A 14,696-nucleotide genomic window follows, 5' to 3' on the forward strand; every position below is an offset into this window, starting at 1 on the left:
ACTGTAAAACCCTTTATTTCCACGGCCCCTATATTTCGAGACTCGTTCACAGAGGATATAATCCCCTCCACTAAATGTCGCGAATTCCAGACGCCTGCATTCAAACTCTAAAAACCAAAATTTTTGCGTGCCCCTAAGTTTTGCGAATTTATTTATTTGCGAAATTTGCGAAAATTAAGGGATCTCGAACATTGAGGGTTTTAGAGTATTTATATCTTATAACTCGTTAATTAAAATTTTCAAGACCAGTGATGATAATTCGCACACTTTTAATTGCCATACTTGTTCGCGCGTTTGAAATAATATTATACGAAACAAATTATATGAATTAAAGCTTGAAAAACTACGTATTCAAATATCTTCATTGTATTGTAGTTATTAATACAAACTGCGGCAATGTGGGCCCTAAATAAATGCCACGATTACAAAAATACGCCATTTAACCATTAAAGACATTGAGAAAGGTCTCATTTTGTTTTGTTTTGAGCATATAAAAAATTCTCACGTTGTTATCAAGATATATATAGACAAACAGCCAACAGCCAAACAGTGGATGCAATATAAAGTCATATGCGTCAAGCGTTACTTAAAAAAAAAAAAAAAATCACACACAGTTTTGCTGTTTGACTCGGATTCCGTCTTAGGTTTTTTGTAGTGAGAACAGGTTTTTCTCATTTATACGTTTTGTGAGTATATTCTAATCTTGTCACCCGTTTCCATATTTCGTAAAATTTGGATTGATTTTGTTGTTCTCGTGCTGTGAATTAAATCAAGTAATCATCTGAATACCCTAAACCTGCTGGGGAGAGGGGGGGGGGGGGGGGGGGGTTACTTCCACGTTCCAAGCCCCTCTGTCTCATTGGTCATGCCGCAGAATCAAAACACAGCTTTAAAATATTCCCTTCGGCAGGCCAGGTGCAAAGGAAATCTTTAGCTAATTGGCTTTCGAAGCGAAATGACGGGAATGTATCTGGAGAAACTTGACGCGTGCACGAATTTAAATCTGCACAATAATTTATTTTTCGTCAATAAAAAGGACACCAGCTGTCTGCGCCAGATAATTAAGTCACGAATGTCACGTCTTACGTTCAAAATATAAACGTAAAGCCGGGGCCACACTGTTTATGCATCATTCAAAAGACAGTCTGCACAGATTCGAACGCGAATCACCGCGAGATCCGTGCTTTGAATGCCGCATGGCAATGAGGTTTAAAGAGGAAACTCGGGCACGCGGCATTCGGACCCCGGATATTGCGGTGATTCGTGTTTGCAGACTGTCTATTGCATGGTGTATGAGCAGTGTGACCCCGACTTTGCGGATTTCCTTGTAGCCTCGTCTATATTCCGGCGTCTAGCCAGTGCGGTACCTTTGCACTGGCGAGACGCCGGTGCGGGGGTAGCGCACTGGCTGGCGTACCCCCGCACTGGCCGGGGTACTGCACTGGCGTCTAGCCAGTGCGGTACCCCCGCTAGACGAGTTTATTAACATGCGTCGCGCATTAGAGGTACATGACGGCACGCCGACAGGCCATCACGTGTGGGGATTGAACCCAAGACAGCCGTGCTCAATCTTCACTTGCGCACGGCAGTAGGGTTTGATTTTCTAGTGTTCCAAATTACGTTTTATTATTCTAGCGTTGACCAAACAATTGCTTTATCAAACGGGTAACGAGGCACGGGCCAGGGAGACGCTACTCTCCCCATGGGTGTTGGCGCGCTCGACAGGAGCGCACCGCCGAATGTAAACGTTTTCCTACCTATGTTCCCCTTCCCCCAATGAGGCCATGGCGCCTCCCTGTTAAAAATAAAGTTAATCATCACCACAAGCTACGTATAGCCAGTGGCGTCTTAAGAAACACCGGCCGTAACTCATTACATTCACTCTTCTCGCTCCGTGGTGCATTCTTGGGTGTTGTTATAAAAAAAAAGTGCCGAAATCTAATTGGTTTTGGAGCGATAAAAAGACAGTAGGGTCCTGCCACGTCTCGTGTTGCCGTTGCTTAGGACGTCAGTGTCCATAGTTGGCCACGTCGTACCTCGTTTCCTTGTTTCTGGCAATAATCGCCCCACGCCAGTGCAAGCCGGGGTGCGATAAAAAGTAGGTGATGGTCTTGATCTGGAATATGCCCATACGCGGCATAGTTAGTGTTTTTTTGTGCTAATCTCGTCAGGTTATGAGTTCATTCTCCCAGCGTGTACGACGAAGTGTGACTCTGTCGTTTCTGTCGCTTTAAGGCTGTTTCAGGCGTCTGTGTCAACTGCAACCACAAAAACCATGGGGACGAGGACATGGGCACAACCAGAAGTCACAATTGCCTTCCCGAGCTACTTCTGGCATTTATTTTTTTTTTACTTTGTTGTGTATTACGAGCACTCGTCTGACACGTAAACGCAACCTCTCTGAAGAATGCTTTTGCCTCACGAGAGTCTCGTCACAAACGTCAGCTGTGATCCGGTACAGCTGTATTTTGAAATAACAATAAAGAAATAGAAATTTATTCTATCGCCTAGGTAGTGTTCAGTCGATCTCGAAAGACGAGTGTACGTTGCAATGAGGCTCCAGTACGCATTATTGTTCGCATGCGTCGCCGCGGCTGAGGTCTGGGCGCAGTACGAGGAATGGACGCCGAGCTTTCACTGGACGGAGAAAATGACCATCAAGAACCCGGAAAACAACCCTACCTTCAACGACCCAGAACTTGGGTCTCTGCAAGATGCGTGGCAGGTATGTGATTAAGATAAGAGGGGATGAAGAATGAAATTCAGTGTGTTTCTTTAAGGATTTTTCAGATTTGTTTTAAAAATACACGAAAGTATATACTTATGCGGACTGTGCAGGTGAGTTTCACGGTCAGAGAGAAATTATATAAGTCGACAATCATCACGATTAATCATTACCTAACTAAACTTTGTGAATTAACTTTATAATGACTGAAGGTAAAGATATGATTCCAATCAGAAACTTGCTGAGTATCATTGAAAACCACTAAATCAGTAAATACCAGAAAGGGTAGGAAGCTCGATAGCGCGCCAGAGTTAAACCATCGTTGAGGTGTTCTGCGGGCGACATGAGGCCATAAGAGGTGAAGTCGTCGAAGGCGTCCGGTTTAGAAAGTCACGACCCCAAACGATCACCAGAACAAAAAGATCGCTGTTGGACGGAAAGGACACCTGATTTGGCGCCAGCAGAGGCTTTGGTGTGGTTTTGGTCACCCTTGGGGGCATTCCACCGACCGCGTCCTCCACGTTCGGCTTCACTTGGGATCTTCTCGCTTGGCTGGCTTGAGTCGCAATGTCGTCTCTTCTTCTTCCTACCTCCATGGTTACACTAGAACTACAGTGTAATTGATAGAATACGGGTAGCAGAGCCGTATATGTAGAGAGTTTGGTCAATGGGAGGCACGGGCAGAGCTAGGGCGTGCGGCAGACTCAGAAAGAGGGCTTGGCATGCTCTCTTGACCAACCAGAAGCCGAAAAGAATCCCCTAGCGGTGCTAGCGAGAAAGAGTTCTGATCAAAGGTCTATGTTCGTATATGGTTTTAATAAGCGCGCAAGAGTGAAATGGAGTAACTCTTCGTGGTTGAAAATAGGGTCACGTGGTGTTTTGATCATGATCATGCAGAAAGATGTAAGAAACGAATGTGCCGCTCAACTCTGTTTTGCGCGGACAGTGTGTGACCGCTCGGACGGCAGCTTCCCGGCCCTCGGCGCTTGGCGTACGGATTATGTCGACCGTTCCGCTAGTCGCACGCTTCCACCATCATTTCGGATGCGCGTGATTGAAACATCACGTGTACCGTATTTTCAGCCATCGAGAGTTACTCCAATGAAGTTATCAGGTTTGTTTCTCGCGACCACCGACAGGGTATTATTTCCGGCTTCTGGTTGGTCACATTCGAATTTCTGAAGACGCCCCGGAACACGCCCAGCCCGCTTTCGGCCAATGACGCCTCCTCATTTGTCTCCTATACACTCTAAGAAAAAAGGGTGTATACGGGTACTCCCTTCAGGGGAGTTAGACCGTGTCCCAAATGTGACTCCCCTGGGGTGTTTGAGGTATCCTCTCAGGTTGGGGAATTCAAGTACTCTCCAGATATACGGGATCACTTAGCACCCCCCTCAAAGTCCACGGGCCTCAACCGACACCCCTTACTTCGGGTGCTGCTAGGCGCCCTCTGTTACATTAGGGTACTTATATTACACTGCTAATTAGAGGAATTGCATGAAACCATTTTCAACTCTCAGGGAGTCAACGAATCCCTTCTAAATAGGGTGCTTTTTGGCGCCTTTTGTGACACCCAGGTACTCATGTGACACCCGTAAATCCAGGCATTATTTAGTACCGCTTACAACTCTCAGGGAATCACTTGATCGCCCCTAAATTGGGTGCTTTGTGGTGCCCGTTTTTATACCTAGAGACTCGCGTGATCCCCCTAATTGCGAGTGTTGTCAGACACTATACACAACCTTCCAGGTTTTCCGCGACTCCCCACTTTTGGGGTCGCTTTTGTACACCATGGGTCTCGCGGAGCTCCAAATAGTGAAGGCACTTTTTCAGACCCCGAAACTCAGCTAACTGGCTTGTTCAGGTGTGCTGGAGGGGCGATGATTCCTAAGGCCAGCTGTCATACGAGAGAGTTCTGAATTCTTTGCGTGTCAAGTTCCTTAAGGAGGCACTTCGAGGAGGTTTCAGGGGTAAGAGAATAATATCCACGGGCAACGTGCCGGCATCAAAATTTAACTGAAAACTTCTAGTAACACACAATCCAGACATTTGAAAAAAAAGTCCTGCCAGCCATGTCAGCCAACAATATTGTCAACCACGTTTTTATTGTAAAATCAAAAACTTGATACAGGTCAAAAGCTTAAAAAATAATTACTAAAAGCTTGTAGCCTGCCAAGAAGCTTCAGGGCAACCTTTTCCAGTGGTGTTTCTTTCAGCCCGATCGTACGTTCAAAAAGAGCCAAGGCGGACTTGATCCCCGTTGCATATTGAATATCCAAAGTTCAATAGATTATGAGGCTGAAGCCATGGATGCCGTCGCCAACATCCACCGACAGGTCCTCCACCTGGACTTGTACAGCTGCAGAATAGAAGGCGTCCTCTGTAGAGAATAGGACCGTCAGATGAGTTTATCTTTCTCCTGGAACCTGCAATATAATAAAGTACTGCACTTAAAAAAAGTATGCAAACATGGGTCATGATTATACGTTCTATTATTTTTAATATTTAGATATAATAATCAGAGATTGCCTGCTTCCGTATGCTGTGTGAGTGCATAATTTTTCTTTTAATGTCACGTAATGATTTCGATGTTCGCAGCCATTAACTTTGCATAGACTGTTGAGGCCTTTCACCAAATGCTCACATATCACAAGATGAAGTGAACAGGTAGTGTTTAAATTATTTTAACATACATATGACCTTCATATGCCTAGTACGAAGCGGGCACATGTTTAGGGGATGCATATAATTCGAATATGAATTTAGCTCAATTTGGACCCAATTAGTGCAACGCCAATTCTCGAAACGTCACACACGATTTGGTCATGTACTAAGCTAGAAAACTGGGCCAGTTTAACTTCGTAATTTGTCAAGACTCGTAAGGAACCCCGCCAGGCACGCACAGGAAAAGGAAAATATTGTCCTGCGCAGATCGCGTTTTCGATTTAAACAGTGTTATGAGCTGCGTCATTCGCTTGAAGAGCTCTGTAGGTCAAAGTGATTAACCCACTGCGTATTCTGTGAGGACATCGACACGAGTTTCGCTGCATTTTTGTGATGGGTAGGTTTTCTTGATCGGTTGCTTCAGCTATACTCTGCTCCAGCTGCGCATGTCTGAGGAATAGCGAGGCGTCCTTCGTGAGCCCACCTTCTCCATGTCAGTTCAAGGATCTGCTAGGACTTTGGCTCGAAAAATACAGTGAGGCTTTCATAAGGCATCTTATCACTGCGCTGCTCGAATTTGTTGAGAATCTGTGGAAACAAAAATGATTGTCTGAAATTAATATTGTTCTTAGAAATAATTAGTATAAATCTGAATAAGCGTAAAAAGTTGAATATAGTAGATGTTAAGCATAGATAAAACAAGGACCCTGCTACCTAGTGAATAAAACAACAATCTCTTCGCATTCCCTCGAAGTCCTGAACAGATCACCAACGATAAACACGTCTTCGCCGTAATGCAAGTGGAAGTTATACGTGTCCCAGTAACGTTCAGCGCCTGGCGAGAGTCCGTTTAGCGCATAATCAAAGCAGTTCGCTATTGCCGGAGAATATGAAGGAACCTCTTTGCCTCCGCGGCTGGAGTAATAAATTGGGAGTGTGAATGCCTTTTGGCTAATTTCAACTACACATCAAGGTTGATTTAAAGTCCTGAATTGTATATTGCGCCGTTTATAACAATATTCAGCGGAAGCAAAATATCCCATTTTGACTCTTTTAGTCTATTATTCATGGTAATAAACGAAACCGATTAATCAATTAGTTAAGTGAATAAGAGAAAATATTTAATCGTGCTAACATGTTTTTTTACCGACGTTTAGCCCTACTAGTAACCAAGCGATTGAGATGCTTTGAAAGACTAATACATGAATGGTTTACTGAATTTCCCCTGAGAGCTCTTTCATTTTGTAGGCTTTTTATTTAGGCAAGAATTTTCTAGACAAGCCAATATCTATGTCAATATTTCGGTATTTAACATTTTGGAACTTAAATAAATATTCCGAGAATATTTCTGCTTACAACATGAGCTCGCCAATTTCGGCAAGCCATTGACTATGCGACTTTTGTTTTCTAGCACGAATTATTCGACTATAACACCAGTCGACAGCAGACTATTCCGATGGCCTCAAATATAATTTGACGGAACCAGTGCGCTCTAAGCAATTTGTACTAAGAGAAATATGAAGCGCCACATCTGACCTGAATCATCAGTCTCGTTGACGAACACCTTGAGGGCCGATTCTAAAAACGCTTGGCGCACTCCTTTCTCTGTTCGGCTGCCACCAACAACGATAATTTTTGTAGATGTCTTGGAAGTCACGAACAAGTGACACTGGTGCACGCCGTTGAAGGTAGGACGGGAGGAGGAAGCAGACGGATTGCTGGAGCGGAGAGGAAGGAACATCCCTTCTATCCACCATTCCGCCTGCTTCCCCCTCCCCAGCGTACTGTTCCCTTGCCCTGAACCTCGAGTTGTTGCTTTTTTTTATTTTTTATAACTTTTTTTTTTCTTTTTTTACAACACCCGTAGCCTTACCACGTCGCCGGTGACGCCATAAGGGTACGGGATGACACGGCTGTGAACCGGAGTTTAGAGGAAAGTCAATGCTCATCCAAGGGCAGAAGGGAACAACAAGCCTGTCGAGTCCGTCCTTCCCCTAGCTTAGCGAAATCGGGTTGGAGGACGTAAGGGATTATAAGGAGCGGCCGGGTGCTGGCGCACCTGCCCCCATTGTGAGCGTACGCTGGGAAAGCTTCAGCGAAAACATTTCAGAGCCTCGGGAGAGATCACCTTGACGTTAGTTTTCGTAAATTACTTCGTCTTCTTTAGGCCGCGCTCTGTATTCTCCATCGTGATTTTATAGGAGAGCAGAGCAATTAATAAAACATTGACCAGATTTGTTTTGACGTCCTGTATCCACGTCTTGTGTATAAAAAAAAAAAAAAAAAAAAAAAAAAAAAACTCGCGCTTCGAGAAACGAATATTTATGGAAGTTTTTAAAATTATTTTTAGCTTCTCACTTTAAGTCGTAATATTGCTTATATAATGGACAAAAAGGTTGTGAATTTTTGTAGAATTACTGATTTAGATCCCGGCCACTGCCCCATTGGATTCGGATTATCATCGTACAGGAGTGCGATAAAGGGACAATAAAACTGTTCTCCACTAGCGTCAGATACCTCCGCGCTGCAGAACCCAGGCATCCTGGGTTCGAGCCCCACCCCTGCCCGTTTCGATCTGGATGAGCATCGTACCGGCGTGCGGTCGTGTATCACTACTGCGTGATGCACGTTAAAAACCCCAGGCTAGCGGCTGTACCGCACTGGCTAAATTGCTCATCTACAGCTGGGAGACTCGTCGCCTCTGTGAGGCAGACCAAGTTCTAGGCTGTATAAACACACACACAACCCAATTATTATTCAGATACCTCCAGTTTATAACCTATCAAACACTTATTAGCACTTCTGGCCGCGCACGAGTAGTCGCAGAAAATATTTAATAAAAACAACTTGCTCTTGCACTTTGAACAGAAAAAGCGGCCACAAGTCTGAGGCAATGAGCTGTGTTGTCTATTTTTTTTCAATTCTCTCCGTCCCAGGGTTTACCAATACAGCATGTTATTTTCCAACCAGCTCGCCTGCCCTATGTATTTCTTGCAAATGATGCGCCGCGAATGATCATTACAGCAATGCGCAGCGGTTGTCAATGAACGGTGCACGCGCCGCACTCCGCACTCCGTACGCACTCCCCACTTCGTACATTTGGCTGTTCCGGCGGTCACTGCAGTGATTGAGCTCGAGCCAAAATTTGAATGTCCCGCAAGGCATCAATTGCGGCTAAGCCTAAGTGCAGTGCAGTGCTCGAGTCCAACACATGAACCCCATTCGAATATCAGTCACGACAGTTCAGAAGGTATACCCGTGGTATATCAACGTCGTGTTTTCCCGAAACTGCGTCAGCAAGCTTTGCGTAGGAGCGACTGCAAAAGGAGTTCGCTCGTGCTTTTAAAACTATACAAAAAAAAAAACAAAAAAAAAACGCACAGTTCAGAGGCATTGCATGAGAGCATGAAGTTCACATACTTCTGTCAGCATTCTTTTTTGAAGTACTTAATCTTTAAATTCAGTATCGTTTCATGGCAAAATTTATTATTATTTCACGATGAACGTTAAGGTCCCACGTTAGCTTCCGCACTGCGGTGGCAAAACTATCCGTCTACAGTAGGAACAGTTTCAATCCAGAACAACTTTTGATTGCCTAGACCTCCTCACAGAAGATATGTACATACCTTTGAGTTTGTGACATGTCAAATAGAGTGCATTGCAGCAAACACCCGAAAACATAAACTGAATTTGTTAAACTTAATCACGGTGTTGTTTTTGTTTTGTTTTTGGAGCATGTGTTTCGAACTTTCGAAGAATGCGTGGGATTCCTAGATTGCTGTAAAACAAGCATCTGAATAGCCGGTCATCGCACTAAAGCGAAACGTGGAAGGGCGTTCTGTTAACGTTATAATATTGATCGGGACGCAGAAAAGACGATGGGTGGACTTGAACGGCAGAGAAGAGGGGAAAAGTGAACTTGCGGGGCTCGGGACCTTTGTTTCTCTTGGGGAATGTCCGCCTGCAGGTCACCTTCTATCGTTCAGGAGAGCCCTCCCTGTGCTGCCATACTGCGCCCCTTCCCGATAACTTGCGTCATGAAACCCTAAACCTAGTACAACACGTTGTAAGCCAATTTTCTAACCGTGACACATCAAAAACTTAGAGAGACAATCCCTAACAGACCCCGAAATCGTGAAGCAGAATATAAAAACACAACCCTGCAAAAAAAAAAAAAAAAAGGTCATGTTTTGCATTTTGTACATTTTATTCCCTAAAAAGTGCCCCAACCACAACTTCAGAGTTGCTCACGAACACGTTTAGCTATTTCAGAGGCCGTTGTAAGGGTCTTGGCATTCCTTTTATGCTCATTTAATCTGTCGTTAATGCGTCTTTAAGTTTGACCTACATGCGTAGACCCGCAAGCTAGAGATATTTCATACACGACAGTTTCAACAAACTGATTTTTCAAGATGACCCTTTTGCACTCATTCGTACCCGCGTGGAATGGCGCCATCCTGTTGGACTTGGAAGCGGAAATAGACACACCTATCTACGCCAAAGTCATTCGCATAAAAGCAGGAGCAAAGGTTTAACCTGTGTGTCTGGGTTCTGTAAATAGTCTTTTTAATGTCGAGCCCCCTTTCATCGTCCCTTTTGTGTCTGAACGTACGTGTGTTCGCATTCTTTCACCACAGCATCATAGAGAATGGTTTTGTGCGCCTCATGCAGATGGCGTCACGAAAACTCACCCAGATGTACCCAAATATCCGTCACTCCAGCCGCCGCGCGTGGTTTAAAGACCCGAGATATTACCGTTTTTTGCTTTGCATTTTACGAAACGGGATCGCGATATTTATTTAAAAAAATAGACGTGATTTCTATCTTTTTTTTTTTTAAGATAAACGATACAAAAATTACAAGCTGCGAATTCCTTCAGCATTAAAACCATTCCATTGCCCCTTTAAATATTCTTGTTTTCGATCCACCGCCCAGCCCGTCTCACGTTGTAATGTTACCTCTATTCGGTCGGAACCCTCGTATAACAGGGACATAATAAACGAAAACGACCTAAAATCCGCTCGCAGTTTACGCCAGGGCCGTAAGCTTGTCGAAACTGGAACACACAAAATGTAATTTACGGAATGGCGTCTCGGCCCACCAGGCAGTGCGCCAGCGCCGTACATGAAGCAGTCAAGAAACTTCTCAAACTGACAAAATAAAAAAAGGAATGCCCCCAGAAGTTTTTAACCTAAATTTTCCTAACGCGAACAGAGTGGGTCATCGTACCAAGTGAAAAATTCCGACGATGTCCTGACTCCTCAGCACTAATAACTTCGGTTGGGCGAGGTAGGGCGCTGTGTAACAAAAACTTTGTGAAAAGTTGTGCTCTGGATGAGTGTGGTCGCGGGCTTTTTATTTCACAATTTATTTGTACGATATGTAAAACGCGGCATAAATTAATATCGGGTAAGCTTCGAGAGTTCGCAAAAACGTCGTGCCCGCGGAACATCAAATCTAGAATAAATGCTGTCTTCACGCTTTCTCCACGATTTTATCTTTTTGCTATATATTTCCTAAGTTAAACGTTTTTCGGTCGCCAGCGCGTGCAGCTGACTAAATTGGTTGTCACCGGAATGCACCTTTCAGTGTCTCCCACCGCTAAACAAATTAATGGCGAGATATTTTTATTATCGTTCTAGCTACCCAGATTGTCTCACATTGGTTTGTGTCCTCTATCTTACCGGATGAGACCAGCGACAAAGACATTTGTATCAGAAGCGTAAATAAGACCGATCTAAACCTCCTTTGAAGGTTACATGCTCAACCGTAAGCTTGTCGAAACTCGATCTCGCAAAATGTAAGCCACGGCATGGTGTGTCGGTCTGTCGATCTAGAGTTCCTGTATAGGCTCCCTACAGGAGCCAGAGTTGCGCCTTTGATTCCACGTGCCGCGCGCCGCCCTCGCCGCTATTCGCCGAGATCCGATCACGTGAGGAGCCGTATCAAGTGTCGCGCAGCAAAGTAGACGTTGCACGCGCCCCGGCGTACGTTCCCTGGCTTTTGAGCGCGCCTCGAACGCGCGGCGCTGCTATTCGCCGAATTCAGTCACGTGAGGAGCTCTATCCACATGCCATGCATGAACGCGCAACTCTGGCTCCCGTAGGGACCCTATACAGGAACTCTACGCCGACCTGCCCGCCAGCGCCCTCTATGAAACAGTCAGGTAACTTTTTGAACTTGGAAGTAAATAGGAAAACGTAAAAAAGAAAAACGAAGAAAAAGGGAACGTCAGCAATTTCAAAGAATCTGTGAAGCAAAAAAGAAAAAAAGAAGTAAAGTAAAAACATAAACTCCAGGATCGGATTTAACTTTCTCAAGGCCAGTCATCCACGTTCCCCCTTCGCAAAGGAAGCCTGGCCCGAGGGCAGGCTTCCCCTTCCCATAATCCTTTCGAATCCCCAGGGGACTCCTGTAGCACCCCATTCTCTTTCCCCTTGCTCGCTCCTTCTATTTGAGAGAGGATATTCCCTCCGAAGGGGTGCTAGCGCACGCTGTGGGTGCTGTCACGCCGTCTAACTCTCTCGAACTCCCCTCCTTTCTTAGAGTGTACTTCCCAACGAATGGCCAAACTCTCTACATATAGACCGACACGCGGAGCGGCTCTGTTTACCAACACGGCCGGAAGGCCGCGCATGCGCGGTAGCTATGTGGGCAAAAGCAGCTCGGCTCTCCGTGTTTTCGCCAGTGAGCTCTATGGCGTGCGCTCGTTGTTGACGTTGTAGGGACGCTTGTATCTTTATTTGTGTGTCGTGTTTCCTCATAACGTATGTCGTATGCTATGCCCGACTATTTGAGCTCGTTGCCCGAGCCTGAACGGTAGCGGTATCGAAACAAACTGTGCTTGGACGGCGTTGCCTACGAGGATCCGTACGCCGTAAACAAGGCCTAGCTGCTGGACTTCCGACGTAAATTTGCTGCCACGGAAGTCGGCGGCTCATGTCTTCGCTTATTTAGTTTCTTCGCCAAGCCAGTTCGCGGCCGACACGGTGCAGGCGTACAAGTCTCTCGAGGCCTACGATTACTTCGAGTCGGTTTCCGCACTGCCGGCGGGATTAGCAGACTGTGGGTCTGCGGAAGTGTGTGTATTCATTAATTTATTAAATACACAGAGCGTCTTCAAGTCAAGGTATGATATTTTTCATACCCTCATGACCACAAGGCATTACAACCAATAAAGGTCTGTCCGTTCTGCAGTCTTGGCGGTAACAATTAAGTTACAAGTAACGGCGTTACCAGAAATGCGTTACTTTTTTTAGTAACGTAGTAACCTACTCGTTACGTTTTTGACACATTAACGGGTAACGTACTTATGTTACTATTTCAAGTAACGCTGTTACTTTAGTCATTACTACTTCCCAAGTCTTAAAGAAATTACACTTCAATTGTTTCCGTGTTTTAGGCGTCAAGCCATGTTTTTCTTTGCGTTTTTTTTTTTGTAAGTATTTAGGTGAAACCGTAAAAAGAGATTAAATAATTATGTTCAGTTTCTGCTTGATATATGACGTGTATCGTCAAAACGCAGAAGTAACGTGCCTTACTTTTTATCGGTAGCGGTAACGCGTTCCTTTTATTTTTAGATAACGGAGCTCAGTAACGCGTACCTTTTATTTGCAAGTAACGAGTAACGTATTTCGTTACTTTTTTTTTTTTTTTGGTAACGCCTACAGCACTGCCGTTCTGTCGCCGATCCCTTTCTGCTCGGTAGCACGGGCGTAGCGAGCTTCCGACGAGCGCTTGGCCGGTGCGTTGTGCGCGAACACCGTGGGAACAAAATCTGGGTGGTCTCGATCAGACAACGGTTTCCCTGCACATAAGCAAGCCTCGGGACGGAGATTGAAGTGGAAGCCGCACTTGCCTCCAAGAAAGTGTTTGCCGCACAAACGGCCGTTCGCGCGAGGCGACCATTCTTTTTGATCCACGGATATTATCTACCTCCTATGCCTTTCAGAGTCTGCCGGGAACTTGTGGAAACTCACTCCGCTGCTTTTCTTGTACATTTCGGTGAAATTAACGGCAACACAGCTTCGCGCAATGCTGAAATGCTATGACGCCCATGCGAAACGTGCGCGCTTTTGCCCACACCCCCCGGCTCCGGCGCGATCGCAGCGCCGCCGCAGCTCCGTGACGTCAAGCCCGCGTGTCGGTGTATACGGCTCTGCCGGGTAGTGTTGGGGGCAGTTTGATACTTTAGACCCATGTTCCGGATAAAAAAAACAGGACGCGGCATGGCCAAAAAACACGCTTTTCGTGCAAGGCTCGTCAAATTATGAGGCGCTGGAGAAATGCAGCCTTCTGCGTTAAGTCCTTATTTCGAACTCTTTTTGTTCGCCTTCCGCCCATTGAAAAGCATGCGGGAAGGGCCTTAGAACGCACCTGGTATCGCTGCGCCGCAGCGTTCTTCCGCATCAAAAAGTTCGTCTGCTTTCCTCGCCGTCACCATGGCAACGAACACCGAATGAATAGAAGCACGCACGGTACCGCCGCGTGAAGCTAGCAACAGCTGACGCCATTTTACGAACGCCGTCTGCTAGCCAAAGCCGAACGCGGTGTGTCAGATCAACCGCCTCCGCCGGTGCGCCGCTAGCAAAGACGACGAAGCTGAGACATGCCGACGGCGATCGAGCAAGCAACAACACCGCGGGACGACTGCAACGGCGGCATTTATTCGGATCAAAGGCCGGCTTCGCCGGTGCGCCGCTAGCAAAGACGACGAAGCTGAGGCACGCCGACGGCGAATGGGCGAGCAACAGCACCGCGGGACGACTACAACGGCGGCATTTATTGGGATCAAAGGCGCGAAATAAGAAAGAACCATTTTTATTTGAATCATAACACGCGACATACGAGCTGGGGACCACCATACCTTTGCTGGGTCTTTCCCGTGAACTTTTTACAGAGACACGGGGTGCCGCATTAAAACACAGCTCCGCTTGCAAAATATGGGGGCCCTGAAAAGGACCGTTTAGACCGCTACCAGAACCTATAACTGACGTAACGAGCACTTGACGAGCGGTTGGCGCATAAGTCGTCTTTATGCATGCAGGCGGGTGACGGGCTCAGCGCAGCGGATCCCTCGAAGTCACCGGGGCCGTCAGAATCCTCGCCCTGTCTGCGTCGGGGCTTGTTATGAATGGGCCCCGGACCATGTTCACAATGTCTACATCGGGCCGTTTGTTTTCGTCGAGCGCCTCCCGCGGGTTCAAGGTCATCTGACTCAGCGAGCCTGGCGCAAGCATCGCTTCGAAAGCACGCCTGCCCCGCGGACGCACCAGACGGGCGCCGTGATATAGCCAGACTTTACCGT

General features: G+C 46.2%; 1 protein-coding gene across 1 annotated transcript in view; it reads left to right on the forward strand.

Moving 5' to 3' along the window:
• Positions 1 to 2,526: 2,526 nt before the first annotated feature.
• Positions 2,527 to 14,696, forward strand: part of LOC121838000 — a 46,247-nt gene continuing 34,077 nt past the window's right edge. Inside the window, exon 1 of the mRNA XM_042293949.1 lies at positions 2,527 to 2,725. Within this exon, the coding sequence (XP_042149883.1) occupies positions 2,552 to 2,725 (174 nt within the window). The 5' untranslated portion in view covers positions 2,527 to 2,551. The remainder of the gene's footprint in view (positions 2,726 to 14,696) is intronic.

This window comes from Ixodes scapularis, unplaced genomic scaffold (assembly GCF_016920785.2).
Source record: "Ixodes scapularis isolate PalLabHiFi unplaced genomic scaffold, ASM1692078v2 PGA_scaffold5__190_contigs__length_132052651, whole genome shotgun sequence".
NCBI classification, from domain to species: domain Eukaryota; kingdom Metazoa; phylum Arthropoda; class Arachnida; order Ixodida; family Ixodidae; genus Ixodes; species Ixodes scapularis.